The 14127-nt window shown below is 47.5% G+C and overlaps 1 protein-coding gene across 1 annotated transcript in view; it reads left to right on the forward strand.

The window, feature by feature from the left end:
* Positions 1–14127, forward strand: part of pard3aa (par-3 family cell polarity regulator alpha, a) — a 349891-nt gene that overhangs the window by 163261 nt on the left and 172503 nt on the right. The window contains 2 exon segments of the mRNA XM_030349167.1: positions 11785–11903; positions 12954–13037. Of these exon segments, the coding sequence (XP_030205027.1) occupies positions 11785–11903; positions 12954–13037 (203 nt within the window).

Raw genomic sequence — 14127 nt, forward strand, 5'->3', positions numbered from 1 at the left:
ATGGCTGCAACTGCAATCAGGCGAAAGTAGGCTCTTCTTTGGTTCATCCTGCTCACCACAGAAGCACAAGATTGACTTCCTGTGACATACAGTATTTGATTCCCCCTCAGTGGGTAAGCAATTCAGTGCTATTTATTTCATTACTATCACTCTCTCGCTCTCTCTCTCTCACTTGCACTGTCCCACTCTCCGTGGAGAACCCCAAATGAGTCCACTCTGGCAGAACCAGCAGCGGCCCCAAAATGGGCTCTACTTATGGTTTATTGGCCCCATTAGGTCGCCCAATGCTTTTAAGTTGCAGTCAGAAAGGTATAATAGGGCCCCGGTCGAATGTAAATATCTGAAGGGGGGGGCAAGCCAAGAGTACACCCCCATCTCTGCCAATGGTGACCCCCCCCTCCATTATATTAGAATGGCTTGTCAAACAGAAGTGGTCACAGCTGGGTGCAGCTGTAAAACAGCGAGGTCAGCTTTTAACTTTTAGACCTGTTTGGGGACGTCCGCGCTTTGAAGGGAGGGAAAACGTCAGAAAGGAAAGGGTGGGGTGGGGGGGGGGGGGGTTGACTTAATGGTACCCAGCACTTTCTCTGATTCCTGGAAATATGTACCCCGCTTCCACTGAGCACAACATGCATGGTGTTCTTTTATTTTTGGAAATTGTCATGTTCTCTTAATAGCTTGCTTATGTCTAATAGAAGTAAACAAGGAAGAACATTTGTAGAGGTAGATGTATTTAATGCTTATCATTATTGTACATATTTCAATAACCTGCTAAATAAATACATATACATTTGTATAAATGTATACATAAATAAATACATTTTTGCTACCTACGTTCTCACTGAATGACAATACTCGACGAGAATACTTGACGAGATACCTTGCTCAATGTCTTCCTCCACCAGCCAGAGGTTAGCCACAGTGCCCGTCCTCAAGCCGACCAGTAAGCAGTGGGCTAATACCACGTGCCATAACACCCATCTCTAAGTGTGCTGTCTATTCAAAGGTGACCCTTTCAAATGCATACAATCCTGCTGCAAAGTGCTTTAGCCCCCGCGGCGACTTGGGCAGACATTGACTATGGAACGGCCCAAAGAGCTGTAATGGTCTCATCCGCGCCAAGAGGAGCGCTATTGAATGTGGTTGGGTCCCCTTTCCAACTGGTATATTCTTTATCTTCTCCCCCTGCTCGGTCTAGGTGTATGTGGGGGGGGGGGGGGGGGGGGTGGGGTTTGAATAGCACCCCTGGAGGGTCCTATCACAAAGGAGCAATGGTGTTACCCACCACGCTATTTCCAAGGTACCGGATCCACGCTGGGTGCTCTACCATTTAGATAACAGTGGAGTGGATCGTGTGTGTGTGTGTGTGTGTGTGTGTGTGTGTGTGTGTGTGTGTGTGTGTGTGTGTGTGTGTGTGTGTGTGTGTGTGTGTGTGTGTGTGTGTGTGTGTGTGTGTGTGTGTGTGTGTGGAGAGATGGCACCAGGGTATTTACTGGAGTGTTATTATGATGGAAATAACCGCAAAGACATTGATATCTATAGTAGGACACCACTCTGTCAGTGTGTGTGTGTGGGAAGGGAACGATTGGGTGTATGTATAGGGTTGGGTGCACACTTTGTGGGTGCATATGTTAGGTTGGCCATTAGACATAATGTGAAGGCATGAAGGCATTTGTGTGTGCACGTGACTAACACTGTCCCCACGCTAAATATCTACACGTGTGTGCATGTGTGTTTCCTTGTCGTGCATATATGTGTGTGTGTGTGTGTGTGTGTGTGTGTTAATGCATGTGCGTGTTTCTGTGTTTCTGTGTAAATGCATATATGTGTGTGTGTGTGTGTAAATGCATGTGCTTGAGTTTGTGTGTGTGTGTGTGTGTGTGTGTGTGTGTGTGTGTGTGTGTGTGTGTGTGTGTGTGTGTGTGTGTGTGTGTGTGTGTGTGTGTGTGTGTGTGTGTGTGTGTGTGTGTGTGTGTGTTAATGCCTGTGTGTGAGTGTGTGCCTGTGTGTGAGACCAGTCACACTACTGTGTTGTCTGCCTATCTCACAGTTTAGAAGCGGTCCATCTGTCTTGTTCTCATTACACCTTTGATAAGCTGTGAGTGATCTATTCTTCAGACCTCGGATGAGACGTGAAATCACACCAGGCCTGCTTATCATATCTTTGAGTTAAAAAATATATATCATCTCAGTTTTGAAACATAGCAGGCCTTTGATCGCATTATCGTCTCTTTGTCTAATCCTGGTTGCACTCTGGGCTGCAAAGCACACGCACACGCACACACACACACACACCCAACCAACCCTCTGCGTCTTCTTCAGTTAACCCTGGGTATAAGGGACGAGGCGCAGCGACAGCCCACCCCTCTGGTCTGAATCTCATCTCCCCTTAATGACCAACTAAAATGCAGTCATTGCTGGTCCATGCCCTGTCCACCGTACCCCTGCCCCCACCTGAACCCTGCTCCCCCCGAGCCCCCTTTCCAACCTCTCTAGAACTGTACAATGGTGTTTTTCTCTGTGGAAGACGTATCTGCACATTTGTGGATTCCGCTGACACCTAAAGGTTAGAAATAAGTGCAAGGTTTTTTTTATTTTTTGTCGTTTAATTGTAACATAATTGGGGAAAAATGGAAAAGATAAATTATAGTAGCATGATCGTCTAAATTGAAAGTAATACTACTGATCTGGGTTTTTGTCACACAACAGACAAGTATTTGGTTTGCTTTGTCAAATTAAGCAAAGGCAATCAGATTATGTCTGCGAAATATGTAATGACTGCTTTGAAATTGATTAGCAGATAACTTTTTAGAGGTAAAAGATCATTTACTATTTCATTCCTCTTCCTGCAGTCAAAGTTTGTATTCTGGCCACAACCTGCATCAAGAGAGAGAGACAGTATTTCTCTTTCGCTGCTCAAAAAGAATGAGATTCTCACTCTTTCATTTTCCAGAGAAGCCACTGAGAATTCCCAATAGTAACGTAAAAATATCAAAAGGCTAATTTACAATTTGAATTTACAATACCGCTCCCTCTCATTGATATGCAGGCTATAATTTTGGCAGGGAGGGGTGTTTAACACTCGCTCAGTGACCTTCACAGTTTGAAAGATGGATTGAACGTTGGGAGCCATGGAAAGCAGACTGTCCTCCCACTTAATAAGCTCAAAACGATGATTAATGTGTGGAAAGTTCCATGGGTGCTCTTGTAACGCACGGTTAAAGACCCAGGATGGAGGGCTGCCACGAAGCAGCCACATCCTTGAAAACCCCACCTGCAAACCCCCTACCCAGCAAGACCCAGACCCCCGCCCACCAAAACCCACACCCAGTAAAACCTTCAAACCCATACCACCACCTTGCAAAGCCAAATGAGGCAACACCAAAACCCACACCTCCATCCACCAAAGCCTCAACCCCACCCAGCTAAACCTCCAGCCCCACCCCCACAAACCTCCTCCTCCAACCACCAAAACCTCAACCGCTCCCAGCTGAACCTCCATCCTCACCCGACAAAACCTCCACCTGCAGCCACCAAAACCTCAACCCCATCGAGCTAAACCTCCACCCTCAACTCAAAACTTCTACTCCCAGCAATCATTCCGTCACCTCCACCAACATAAACCCCTATCCCACCTTTACCCTCAAAACCTTCACTCCCAGCCACTAAAAACACCACCAAGCCCCAAGATTATCCGCCAAGATCCTCCACATCTAAACCCAGACAGGTGCTCTCAAAGCTTCCGCCAAGTCTCTCTTTACATCCTCTTTCTAATACAATTTCCTGAGGCTACTTTGAAGTTAGCTAATGCTAACGTAATGCTGCTTGAGCTGCTCTATCTCGATGTCTCTGTGAGACATTCCTTAACAATGTTATCCCTAGATGTGCGCAGTGTGCCCAGCGCTGTGGATGGGTCTCAGTGGGGGTATCACTGCTGGCTAACTGGATTCCGCAATGGTCCCCAACCCGTTGAACCTCCTCCTTCCTCCCGGGGCGACGGCCTCCCTCGTTGGACCCGTTATTGATGGGTTAGGGGAGGGGGGTTTGGATAAAGTCCTGGTCTGGGCTCTCCGTCCGCTTTGGGCTTCTGCTATTGACCAGCTGATTGATTTAGGCCCTCATAATTAGCCGGCCGTAATTTAATTAAAGTGCAATTTAACGATACAGTGGGCAGACGAAAGGCAGCTGTGTCATTGATAGATCAGCTCAGCCCTGATATGAAACAGGCACTGGGAGCTGATGTATCCCCCCCCCCACACACACACACACACACACACACACACACACACACACACACACACACACACACACACACACACACACACACACACACACACACACACACACACACACACACACACACACACACACATCAGTGTTTGAGCTGACGGGCGGAAAGAAAGAAAATAATGAGAAAATTAAGAGGGCAGCGTCGGTGTGTGAGGCTGTGAAAGAGAGAGAGAAAGAGTGACATTTCCATCTGTTTTTTTTTTCTTTCCGTTTCTAAATGTCAGTCTGCACACTCTCCTGTCCCCTAGCGTCCTCGCAGAGAGAAACGCAGCCTCGGCCACGTCCCTGATCTAATTAACTTAACAGCATTAAGGAACCTGTTTGTTTACCAAATTGGGCTTCAAGTAAATCCACGTCATAACCTCCAACTTTTATGAGCCATTAGACTCGTCCTGAAACGCGGGGAAAAGGGACAGACTCAGAGGCTGAGCAACTTTGTTGATTAACAGAGGTGGGGAGGAGGGGTTATATGTGGGCCTCCCAAGGCTTCACTATATTGACCGTTCTGTTATCACAGCGCTGCAGGGGGACTCTGCCAACTCCCTGGCTCGCTCGTGAAATCCGAGTGCAGGTGCAATGTATTAGCGGATTGCGTTCTTCATCCGCTTCGTCTTCTTTCTCGCCCAAATTTTCTTCTTCAAAGACTTAGAGATTTTTTATTCAATATGTTTGCAGTATTATTATTAATAGTTTTGCAACATAACAAAAAAATAAGTAGGAATTCAACTCTTTGGGAAGTTGCACCTTGCAAGTATTGTTTTTTTGTTTTGTCTTGTTTTTGTTTTATTTCTTTCTTATTGCTTATGTTTATTTATTTTTACACAATGTCTTTTTTTCTTTTTTTTTTTTAAATGTATGATGACTATATGCTCTGTAAGGTGACCTTGGGTGTCTTGAAAGGCGCCTCTAAATTAAATGTATTATTATTATTATTATTATTATAATTTTGCTCCAGCAAATAGGAATAGCACACGGTATACCTAGCCTTTGAACTGGCTGCATCCAACCCACTTATCATGTCTCACCCCCTCTTTCACACGATTTTCTCTCTCTCTCACTCACACCTGCAACAGAGACGTGCCACACCAAAGTGAGAGACAGAAGGACAAAAGGTTGATATCACAGATGGAATTCAATCTTTGTTGTTCATGTGTAGAAATTTAAAGTGCAGATTACTAACAAGCCAACTCGTCTGATTGTGAAGCTGAACATAACCTCAGCAGCTGAAGATCAACTAGCTTTTCTGTATTCACTTTGACACATTCAGGATCTATTGTGTATACAAGTAGAGAGTCGATGAATGGCCTAGGAATATTATTTTCTAACACAAGGGCCAATGCCGAAATTCCTGGAAAAAATATATTCCAACGTTTTTGTTAATGTTTCTCCTCTATTGTGAACCTTTCATACTCCTTGTTGATTTGAAAGAAGATATTTTTTTTTTATTCAAATGTATTTGCTGACAGAAAAATCAAGTGAGGACTTTCGTCCTATTTCTAAAGAGAAAAAAAAAAGCCTTTACTGAGAGAACAATGCAGGGTGTCAATGGAGAAAAATATTATTCCTACCGCATTTGCAGTTAGGCGCAAAGTGGATAATGGATACCAGGCTGATCGAATCACCTGAGCTACAGTATGTAACATTTTAGATGCTAGACCCATGCTGACTGTTTTCGGGGGGGCAAGCAGGCAGTGGCCTTCCCCTTTGTGTGGCCATCTCAACAGAGTATCAATGTCAAATTGCTCCAGCGTCTCAAACCAAAACGTGCCATCAAGAGTGTCATTTGGGGGGTAAACGGGGTTTTGAGGGGGCGGGATTGTGACGTAAGCCAGGTCATTATGACCCACTCATTATCCACTAACTTGGTTAACCCCGCGCTCAGCCTTTTTCCCTCTGCCCCCCATCTCACATAAATGTAAATAAGTGTCTCATAACTCACAGTTAGGTTGAAGTACGAGCTGACTTAATGCAGACGTCTCAGTGGGGCGGGGGGCTAACAAAGGGTTTGGGTTAGAAACCAGTACAAGGAGTAAGGGGCATTGCTTGCGGAGGTCATGGCCCGACAGCCATGCCCAATCGAATCATGGCGGCCATGTTCAAGCCTAATTCGGTTGAAATGGCAGTTGGGCCAGAGGAGTAGAATATCAGGGATAGAGGGTCTTTTGTGACTAAAAAGAATGAATCAGTGTTTTGTCAAATTTGACCCTATATATGCTTTCACAGGTCATCCGAAAAAAAAGGTCCACAGGCAATGTTTTGCTCAAGACATAACCATGGCTTTAAAGCTAACTGGGTAAAAAAAACAATAAAAGGGCAGATAACATACTCTTAATGTTTTAAGAGCTTTAGATTTCAACATAACACAAGTTATCTGAAATAGATTTGGAAAACTGTACATTTGGTTGTTGGACCATGGATCTCAAAGCTTAGAAAGTGGCTTTGACCCTGAATTCCAGACTGCCGTGTTGGACTGTTGGATTCCAGTTCGAGCACAAAAGGCCATTCTCCCCTCCGTCTGTACGGCCACGTCTAGACTAAACGTGTTGACTCCCACTAATGGACGCTACAATTATTGCGCCTTGATTTCGACAACGAAAGTGGAAAGTCATCTGGGTCTCCGGTGTTTCCCTAACACCTACCTTAGCGTCTCGGAGGAAAGAAAAAAACAACCCTGTTTCCCACGGAGGGGCCTTGTGTTACCCTTGGCCCGTTTGGCGTTCCCATAAGGGGCGTAGGTCAACGTGCACAAATACCGCCTCATACGAGCTAGACTGCTAAGGGGAAGGTTGGGCGGGCCACACAGTCTTTTGTAAATATTTCAACAGGCATTTTTGTAAAAATGCCCCCAGCTAAATTGCCGGTTTCCTTTTGTGTTTTGCGCAGTGTTTTCGTTTTAGATCGGCCATTTTTGGCCCCTGCCGTATCCTGCTCTTAGGGCTCCCATTGTTACGCTCGGCACACAGAGCGCTCTTTGTGGAGGAAGTGGGTGACACGCTCTGACAGGGAGGCATGCTCTATGCATTAAGCTGTCACACAGATGTGGTCCCTGCCTCTGCTGAGGTGCTGTGAACAGGAGGGGCGGGGAAGGGTGGGGGTCTGGGCGAAAATCCTCCACCCACCCGCCAACACACCCTCCGTGACCTTTGAACTTGCCCTTGTTAAGACCTCGACTGTGACACAAGGGACACGGGGGGCGGGGGGGGGGGGGGGGGTTCTTTCACCCTCCCTTCGGTTGAGTTCTTTCACCCTCCCTTCGGTTGACTGGCATTCGCCAAAGGCTAATGGTGCGACACACGCACACGCACACACACAAACTCGGAGACTGTCTCCACTCCCTCATATTTATTTCAAACACACCCATGTAGAGACACACTCTTTCCAATCGCTAATATTAATTTGCGACGCACACACAGACATGCACACACACTCAAGCACACACCAACACACACTCACACACACACGCACACAATCGCGCACACGCAGGCACACAAACACTCAGACTGCCTCCACTCTCTCATATTTATTTCAAACACACCAACGTCCAATGCCTGATATTAATTTGTGACGAACACATAGACATTCACACACTCACGCATACACACACACAAACACATATGCACATACAATCTTACGCCCACACGCATGCACGCACGTGGATACAAACGCACACATGCACACATACACGGACAGACAGTAGATGTCCGTAAGGACACTGATGACTGATGAAGACAGACAGCTCCTCAGCAAACACCATTATGTATATTTATGTGGTGTGTATATGTGTGTGTGTGTGTGTGTGTGTTTGAGAGAGAGAGAGAGAGAGAGTGAGAGCGAGAGAGAGAATTGATCAATGTGATATATATAGTCGTACCTTCATGTGTCATTCATGCAAGTCTCTCTCTCTGACCTGGTCTCTTTTCTTTCTCTCTCTCTGTCCCTCCCGCCCTCCCATTTCACTTCTCTCTTTCCCCCTTGTCCTCAGCATCATCCACCCCCCCCAACCCAGCCCCCCTCCCCCACCATCGGCTCTGAGAGAAACAAGACTCTGCACTTTACAGGTCTCTCCAAGCGTGGCCTACCACTATCTACCACTACCAACCCCCTCTCCCCCCCTCCCACTCTCACCCCCTCCCCCTCACCACCCACCTCCCACCACCAACCCCTCTTTACCCGCTATCTTCATCTAGCCGGTCCTTCACTTCCACTCACCTAACAGTTGCAATTACTCAACACTTACACTTCCTTAACATTGGCACTTAGTGACCAAGACTAACATCGATACACAGGACACTAAAACGCAAGAGCACACCCTTTGTATTCCCATCGCTCTGCTGTTGGACGATCAACTGAGGTATGGTCGTTAGAACTGCATCGCACTATGGTTGGCGGTGTCATGCTGTGGCTGCCCCTGGAAACAGTTTCCTACCCGTCCATTAATACCTAGAGGTTCTGAACCTACATGGGCCTTCAATGGACGGGAATAGATGAGGACAAACTAAAAACAATTCAGATGAAGAGAAATATAAATGGAGGGCGAGAGGAAGAAAAGAGTGTATGAAAGTGAATGTGAGGCTTCCGCCACTTCACTGGTTTCCAAGGGAGCAACAGGGTGCTAAAAGCACTGAGAGGAGGAGAGGGCGGGGCGGGGGGAGGAGAATAACAAGAGAAAAGAGCAAGAGAAGAAGAGTCTGAATGATGGAGAGACTGTAAGGAGAGCCATGGGGATCAATGGGTTGACAAGGCTTTCACGGGAGCGGGGAATGAAATAGAAAGCCTGTGTTTTAGGGAGTGTGTGTGTGTGTGTGTGTGTGTGTGTGTATGTGTGTGTGTGTATTTAAAAACTCGGTAGGGCCACAGCCGGTAGAGAAGGCAACAGGGGGGAGGGCATGCAGGCGGCATATAGAAAAGAAGAGACGAGACGCTTGGCCTTTCTCTTCTTCCACCCTTGGCGGAGAGCAGAAACACCAATCAAGCCAATTTGGTCACCATGGCGAGGAGGCGTCTGTCCGCATAATTACCACATTAAGGGTCACCGTTCTGCATGCATACTGTGTTTGTGTCTTGTCTTGCAAATGGGTGGTTATAGGTTCTGTCTGTCCTTTCCCCATACGGTTCCTTTGTTTACCATGTAAAAAAATTTGATTGCGGCTCCTTTTGGAAATATTCAATTTGTGGATAGTTGCAAAGAAAAGTCCCTTCTTTGGCCAAACACAATTATGCCACCTTCTCTATGACTGCATACAACCACTGTGGCAACTAAACAGTCAAAGTTGTCCAGATTTGAGTACAATTCTTTGCGATAGTTTCAGGAGGCCAAACAGGAATCAGTGAGCTAGTGTGGTAGCAGCACAGGCGTACCTAGCTTATCTTCCATGTTTGGCTTGTCTTCTACAGTGACAAATTAACACAAACACGCACACACGCACGCGCTACACAGATAACGGTCACGCGCCTGACCCACACGACCTGCTTATTGGTTAATGAACGGATCAAACACCTGCATTTGCTTTCAATTACACACGTCGGCGCGTCTTGCACCACGCATCGCAGCGTCACTCGCGAACCCCAGTGTCAATTGACACTGATTGGATTGTTGTTTATTCTCCTGTGTTTATTCACGAGGCGGACACAAAGCCATAGGCTCCACACGAGCGGGCTGCCACAGGGCTGCCTCTCCCTGGAGGTTGTCTTTGTGTACAGTCTCCCTCGGGACGTCAGCACCACTCCCTTGGAGACTTAGCGTACCGCGTGAAGTGAAGCTACCTATCTAGGAGGAAGATGGGAGGTGGGCTGTATATAAGGGGGTATCCCCGAGAGAATACACGCACGCACACACACACACACACACACACACACACACACACACACACACACACACACACACACACACACACACACACACACACACACACACACACACACACACACACACAAACACAAAACACAGGCTTTCTATTTCATTCCCCCCATGCATAAGTTCAATTAAAAGCAGACGGGGGGAGGGTTGAGGGGGCGGGGGAAGGGGGGTTGCACCTGAAGTGTCTGACAGTTGATGGATGTGGCTATTTATAGTGGCGCTGCTCTTGTTGAGGGCATGATGCATGTCTGGGGTGAGATGGATGAGACAGGGTTGGGTTTGGGCGGGGTTTAACCCATGATGGGGCCCCCCCCACCACTGGAAGTCATCAGCATTCCCAATTGAAGATGAAGTCGTTCAACATCCCCTCCCCATCTCTCCTCATGAATGCAAATAGGGGGGGGTAGGCTCCGGGGTTAAGCTCAACACCAGCTTGACGTGGCGCCCCTGAATTTCAGAGATAAATTAATGCATTTGAGTTGGTAGATATATTTGGTTGCTCTTGACATTCAACAGAGAAGGAGGGAACAGCAGGGACGGAGAGGAATGAAGGTGAGGAGTGAGGTTGGTTGGCATGGTAATAGCTGAAGTGTCGGATGCAAAATAAAGCCTTGCATCCGACTTTTATTTTGTATTTGAGGGGCTGAAGTGTATCACCGATACATGGTGTGACCCACACCAAAACACGCACTGGCACAAACTCTTAGCACTTTGCTATCTAACATCGTGTGGCTGACCCTAAAAAAAAGCTAAAGACGCAAAGTGCATTTTACAATGTAAGTGTAAGGTCAACCATGACCTAGCCTCTCTAAAAGACTGATCCTCAGCTGCCCCGACATTTTTTGGCTCAACTTTTGTGCAACTGAAGGAGATGACAATTAACAAGGATGTCTTCACCAGATGTTGACTTTTAGGCAAATCTAGTGTTGGAAAACGCCTCCATTATACTCTGCACAAAGCGCGACACAAAGATTGGTCGAGGGTCATAATACACAAGCACACATGAATCCCAGCAGAGAAAAGCGAGAGAGAGAGAGAGAGAGAGAGGGAGAGGGAGAGAGAGATTCCGTTGGCTCTCATCCAAATGTGCTTTTGAGTTTGAGGGGTCCGTTGGCATGATGATCAAGGCCGCAGCCATCCAACCAGCCCCTGGGCTTGGCGGCTGATTAAACCCTAATGTCCTCCAATCGCATCACCCCTCAGTCAGACCGCCCGGGTCCACGCCAGCCCCTACGGATAAGCCACAAGGCATCGATTGTGACGGGGTGGTGGACATGTGGTGGACCCTGGGATAGCTGAGGGGAGGTGGCGGCGGTCAAGGCATGCCTGGGGCTAGGGATGTCACGGCTGGGCTGCTGGCCATTGAGAGCTACTGCCTCTGTCCGGAGTCTTTCTATTACCAAAAGCCCCGTCTGGTGTCAAATCGTTGCGGCCATTGCTCTGCCCGGAAGGGGATTGGATTGAAAGCAATTTGAGATAGATGCAAAATAAAGACGGTGAGCAGAAGAGATGATCCAGACATGGATGTTGTTCAGTCATCTCCACTGTCTCTCCAACGCTAATGTAAAAAGATTGTATTTTGTTCCTCATTTCTGTCATTTCTTTCATTGTTCTTCTTTCTCTCCCTTTCTCTACAGGAAGAGGACGAGGAAGGGGAAGTGGAGCACATGAGGAAGGACGAGGGGAGGAATGGACGGATAGAGCCGTTGGGAAGGGCGGACTCGTCGCTGGAACACGCCGCCATGTTGGGTTTAGAGTGAGTCGCCCGGACAGCTCTCCAACTGTCAGCCAACTGATGTCACTGAGCGCCAAGTCTTTACCCAGTCAGGGGGATGCAAATTAGATACTTTAATCCACTAGTTTACACTGTGAGGCCTTTGAGGTACCACGTTAACAGATACACAGGCGCACACACACACACACACACACACACACACACACACACACACACACACACACACACACACACACACACACACACACACACACACACACACACACACACACACACACACACACACACACACACACACACACACACTTAGCGATGGCATTACGTTTATCCCAAACGAGAAACCTTTGCCTTCAATTACACAAACACACACACACACAAATGCATGTACATACAAATAGAATCACACACACAGTAAGAAATGTCATCATATATAGCTCTAACGAGGAACCTTTACCATCAAAAACAGACACAGACACACACAAACACACACATACACACACACACACACACACACACACACACACACACACACACACACACACACACACACACACACACACACACACACACACACACACACACACACACACACACACACACACACCTCCGTTTTGATCTCCAGCTGTCTCCCTTTGCCCGGTCACATCTGTAATCTAAACAAATGAGTCCCCTCCCTCCGCACACATCTTTCAATTAATCCCTCCTCCTTAACTGTCACGTTCTGATCTTAATCACTTAATTGGAGCCTCAGTTCGGGGGGCCCTTCATCGACCCCCGGGGGGTCAGCAAGCCTGACTGCTATAATGGATGACGGTGTTTAAATGGAACCCGAACAGGACTGGATTGAGGGGGGGGAAGCTCTAACACAGACCCAAACAATTTGGTCCCTTATGTTGTGGGGTCACGATGCCCGTGTACGCCTCCCCCTCTAATACTTAATATGTTTTCTCATGCATTTATGCAATCTCACCCCTGTCCACCCCTCTCTCATGTCTTTGTTGTCGCCCCCTCCCCCCCCCCTCCTGCCGCTCACCACCCACCCCCACCCGTGGCTCCGCTCCATCACCGCAGTGCGATGCTGAAGCCGGTTGAGGTGGGCAACGAAGGAGGGCCCCTGGGGATCCACGTGGTGCCGCTCAGCTCTGTGGACATCAGGTAACGCACGTCAGTCCCGTCATACGTCGTCAGCAAGGGTAGGACTAATAACGCAGAGAGAGAAAAGGGAGGACGACGATGACCTCGTTTGACAATAGCAGAAAGTCTGAGATTTTTGTTTTGGTTGTTGTTAGATCCAATTGAGTTTGGCTTGAGAAAGTGTATGTGCCGCTGCATATTCTTTCTCTCCGAAAGCCTCAAGCGAAAGCCACTACAAAGGTGTACCCTGTTTTTTCTGTTGATTTTTTTATTGTGTTTGTGAATGCAGAGCCTGCAATATGAGTCATTTCTTGCGGTAGGACAATGTGCAATATAGAATAATAGAAATAAAGTTTCCCTGCTCGTGGCCATGGGAGCTGGTCGGTCTCACTGCTGTAATACGTCCCATGCATCCTTTCCCACAAACCCACTAAGCCGAGATACTTTCCCTGATGTTTTTCTGTTCTATTTGTTTCTATATTCTCTCTCTCTCTCTCTCTGTCTCTGTCTCTCTCTATCTCTTCCTCTTTTTCACTTTTTTGCCAGCTCTTTCCATGGTCTATCCTCAGAAGCCTAGCCTAAGGCAGCCATATTCACTGGCTCTGATTCTCTCGTCCTCTGATTCTTTTTCGTCCTCTCACATCCCCCTTTAATCTCATTTTCGTGGGGGACTCTACTGCCCAAACTCTGGCACTTATTGAACCTCCAGTCAGCCCTGGACTGCAGCCCTCTTCCAACCCCAGCTATTGGAACTCCTTCATGGTCAATAGCTTCACAAAAATGTGCTTACTGCTCTGGACTGGGGACCAACCCCTTTTTGTCGTCTCATTGCGGTTTTAAACGGTATTCGCTCTCGCCCCCCCCGGCCGGGGTCCAGAGGACACGGATGACTCACACCCTCCACAGTCCTTCTATTTCTCCTCTCTCTTTCTTTTCCCTTTATTTTCTAACGGCCGAACCGTGATGACAAGAGAACACGAGGGCAGCGGTGGCGTCTGAGTTTATAGGTATTCTGGTGGGGCGGTGGAAAAAACCTCACAAGATATAGAGGACAGAGGACATGGGCCCCAGCGTAATCAGACTAAAAGCCCCATGCACAGGCCAAGAAGTG

Source organism: Gadus morhua, chromosome 23 (assembly GCF_902167405.1).
Source record: "Gadus morhua chromosome 23, gadMor3.0, whole genome shotgun sequence".
Taxonomy (NCBI): domain Eukaryota; kingdom Metazoa; phylum Chordata; class Actinopteri; order Gadiformes; family Gadidae; genus Gadus; species Gadus morhua.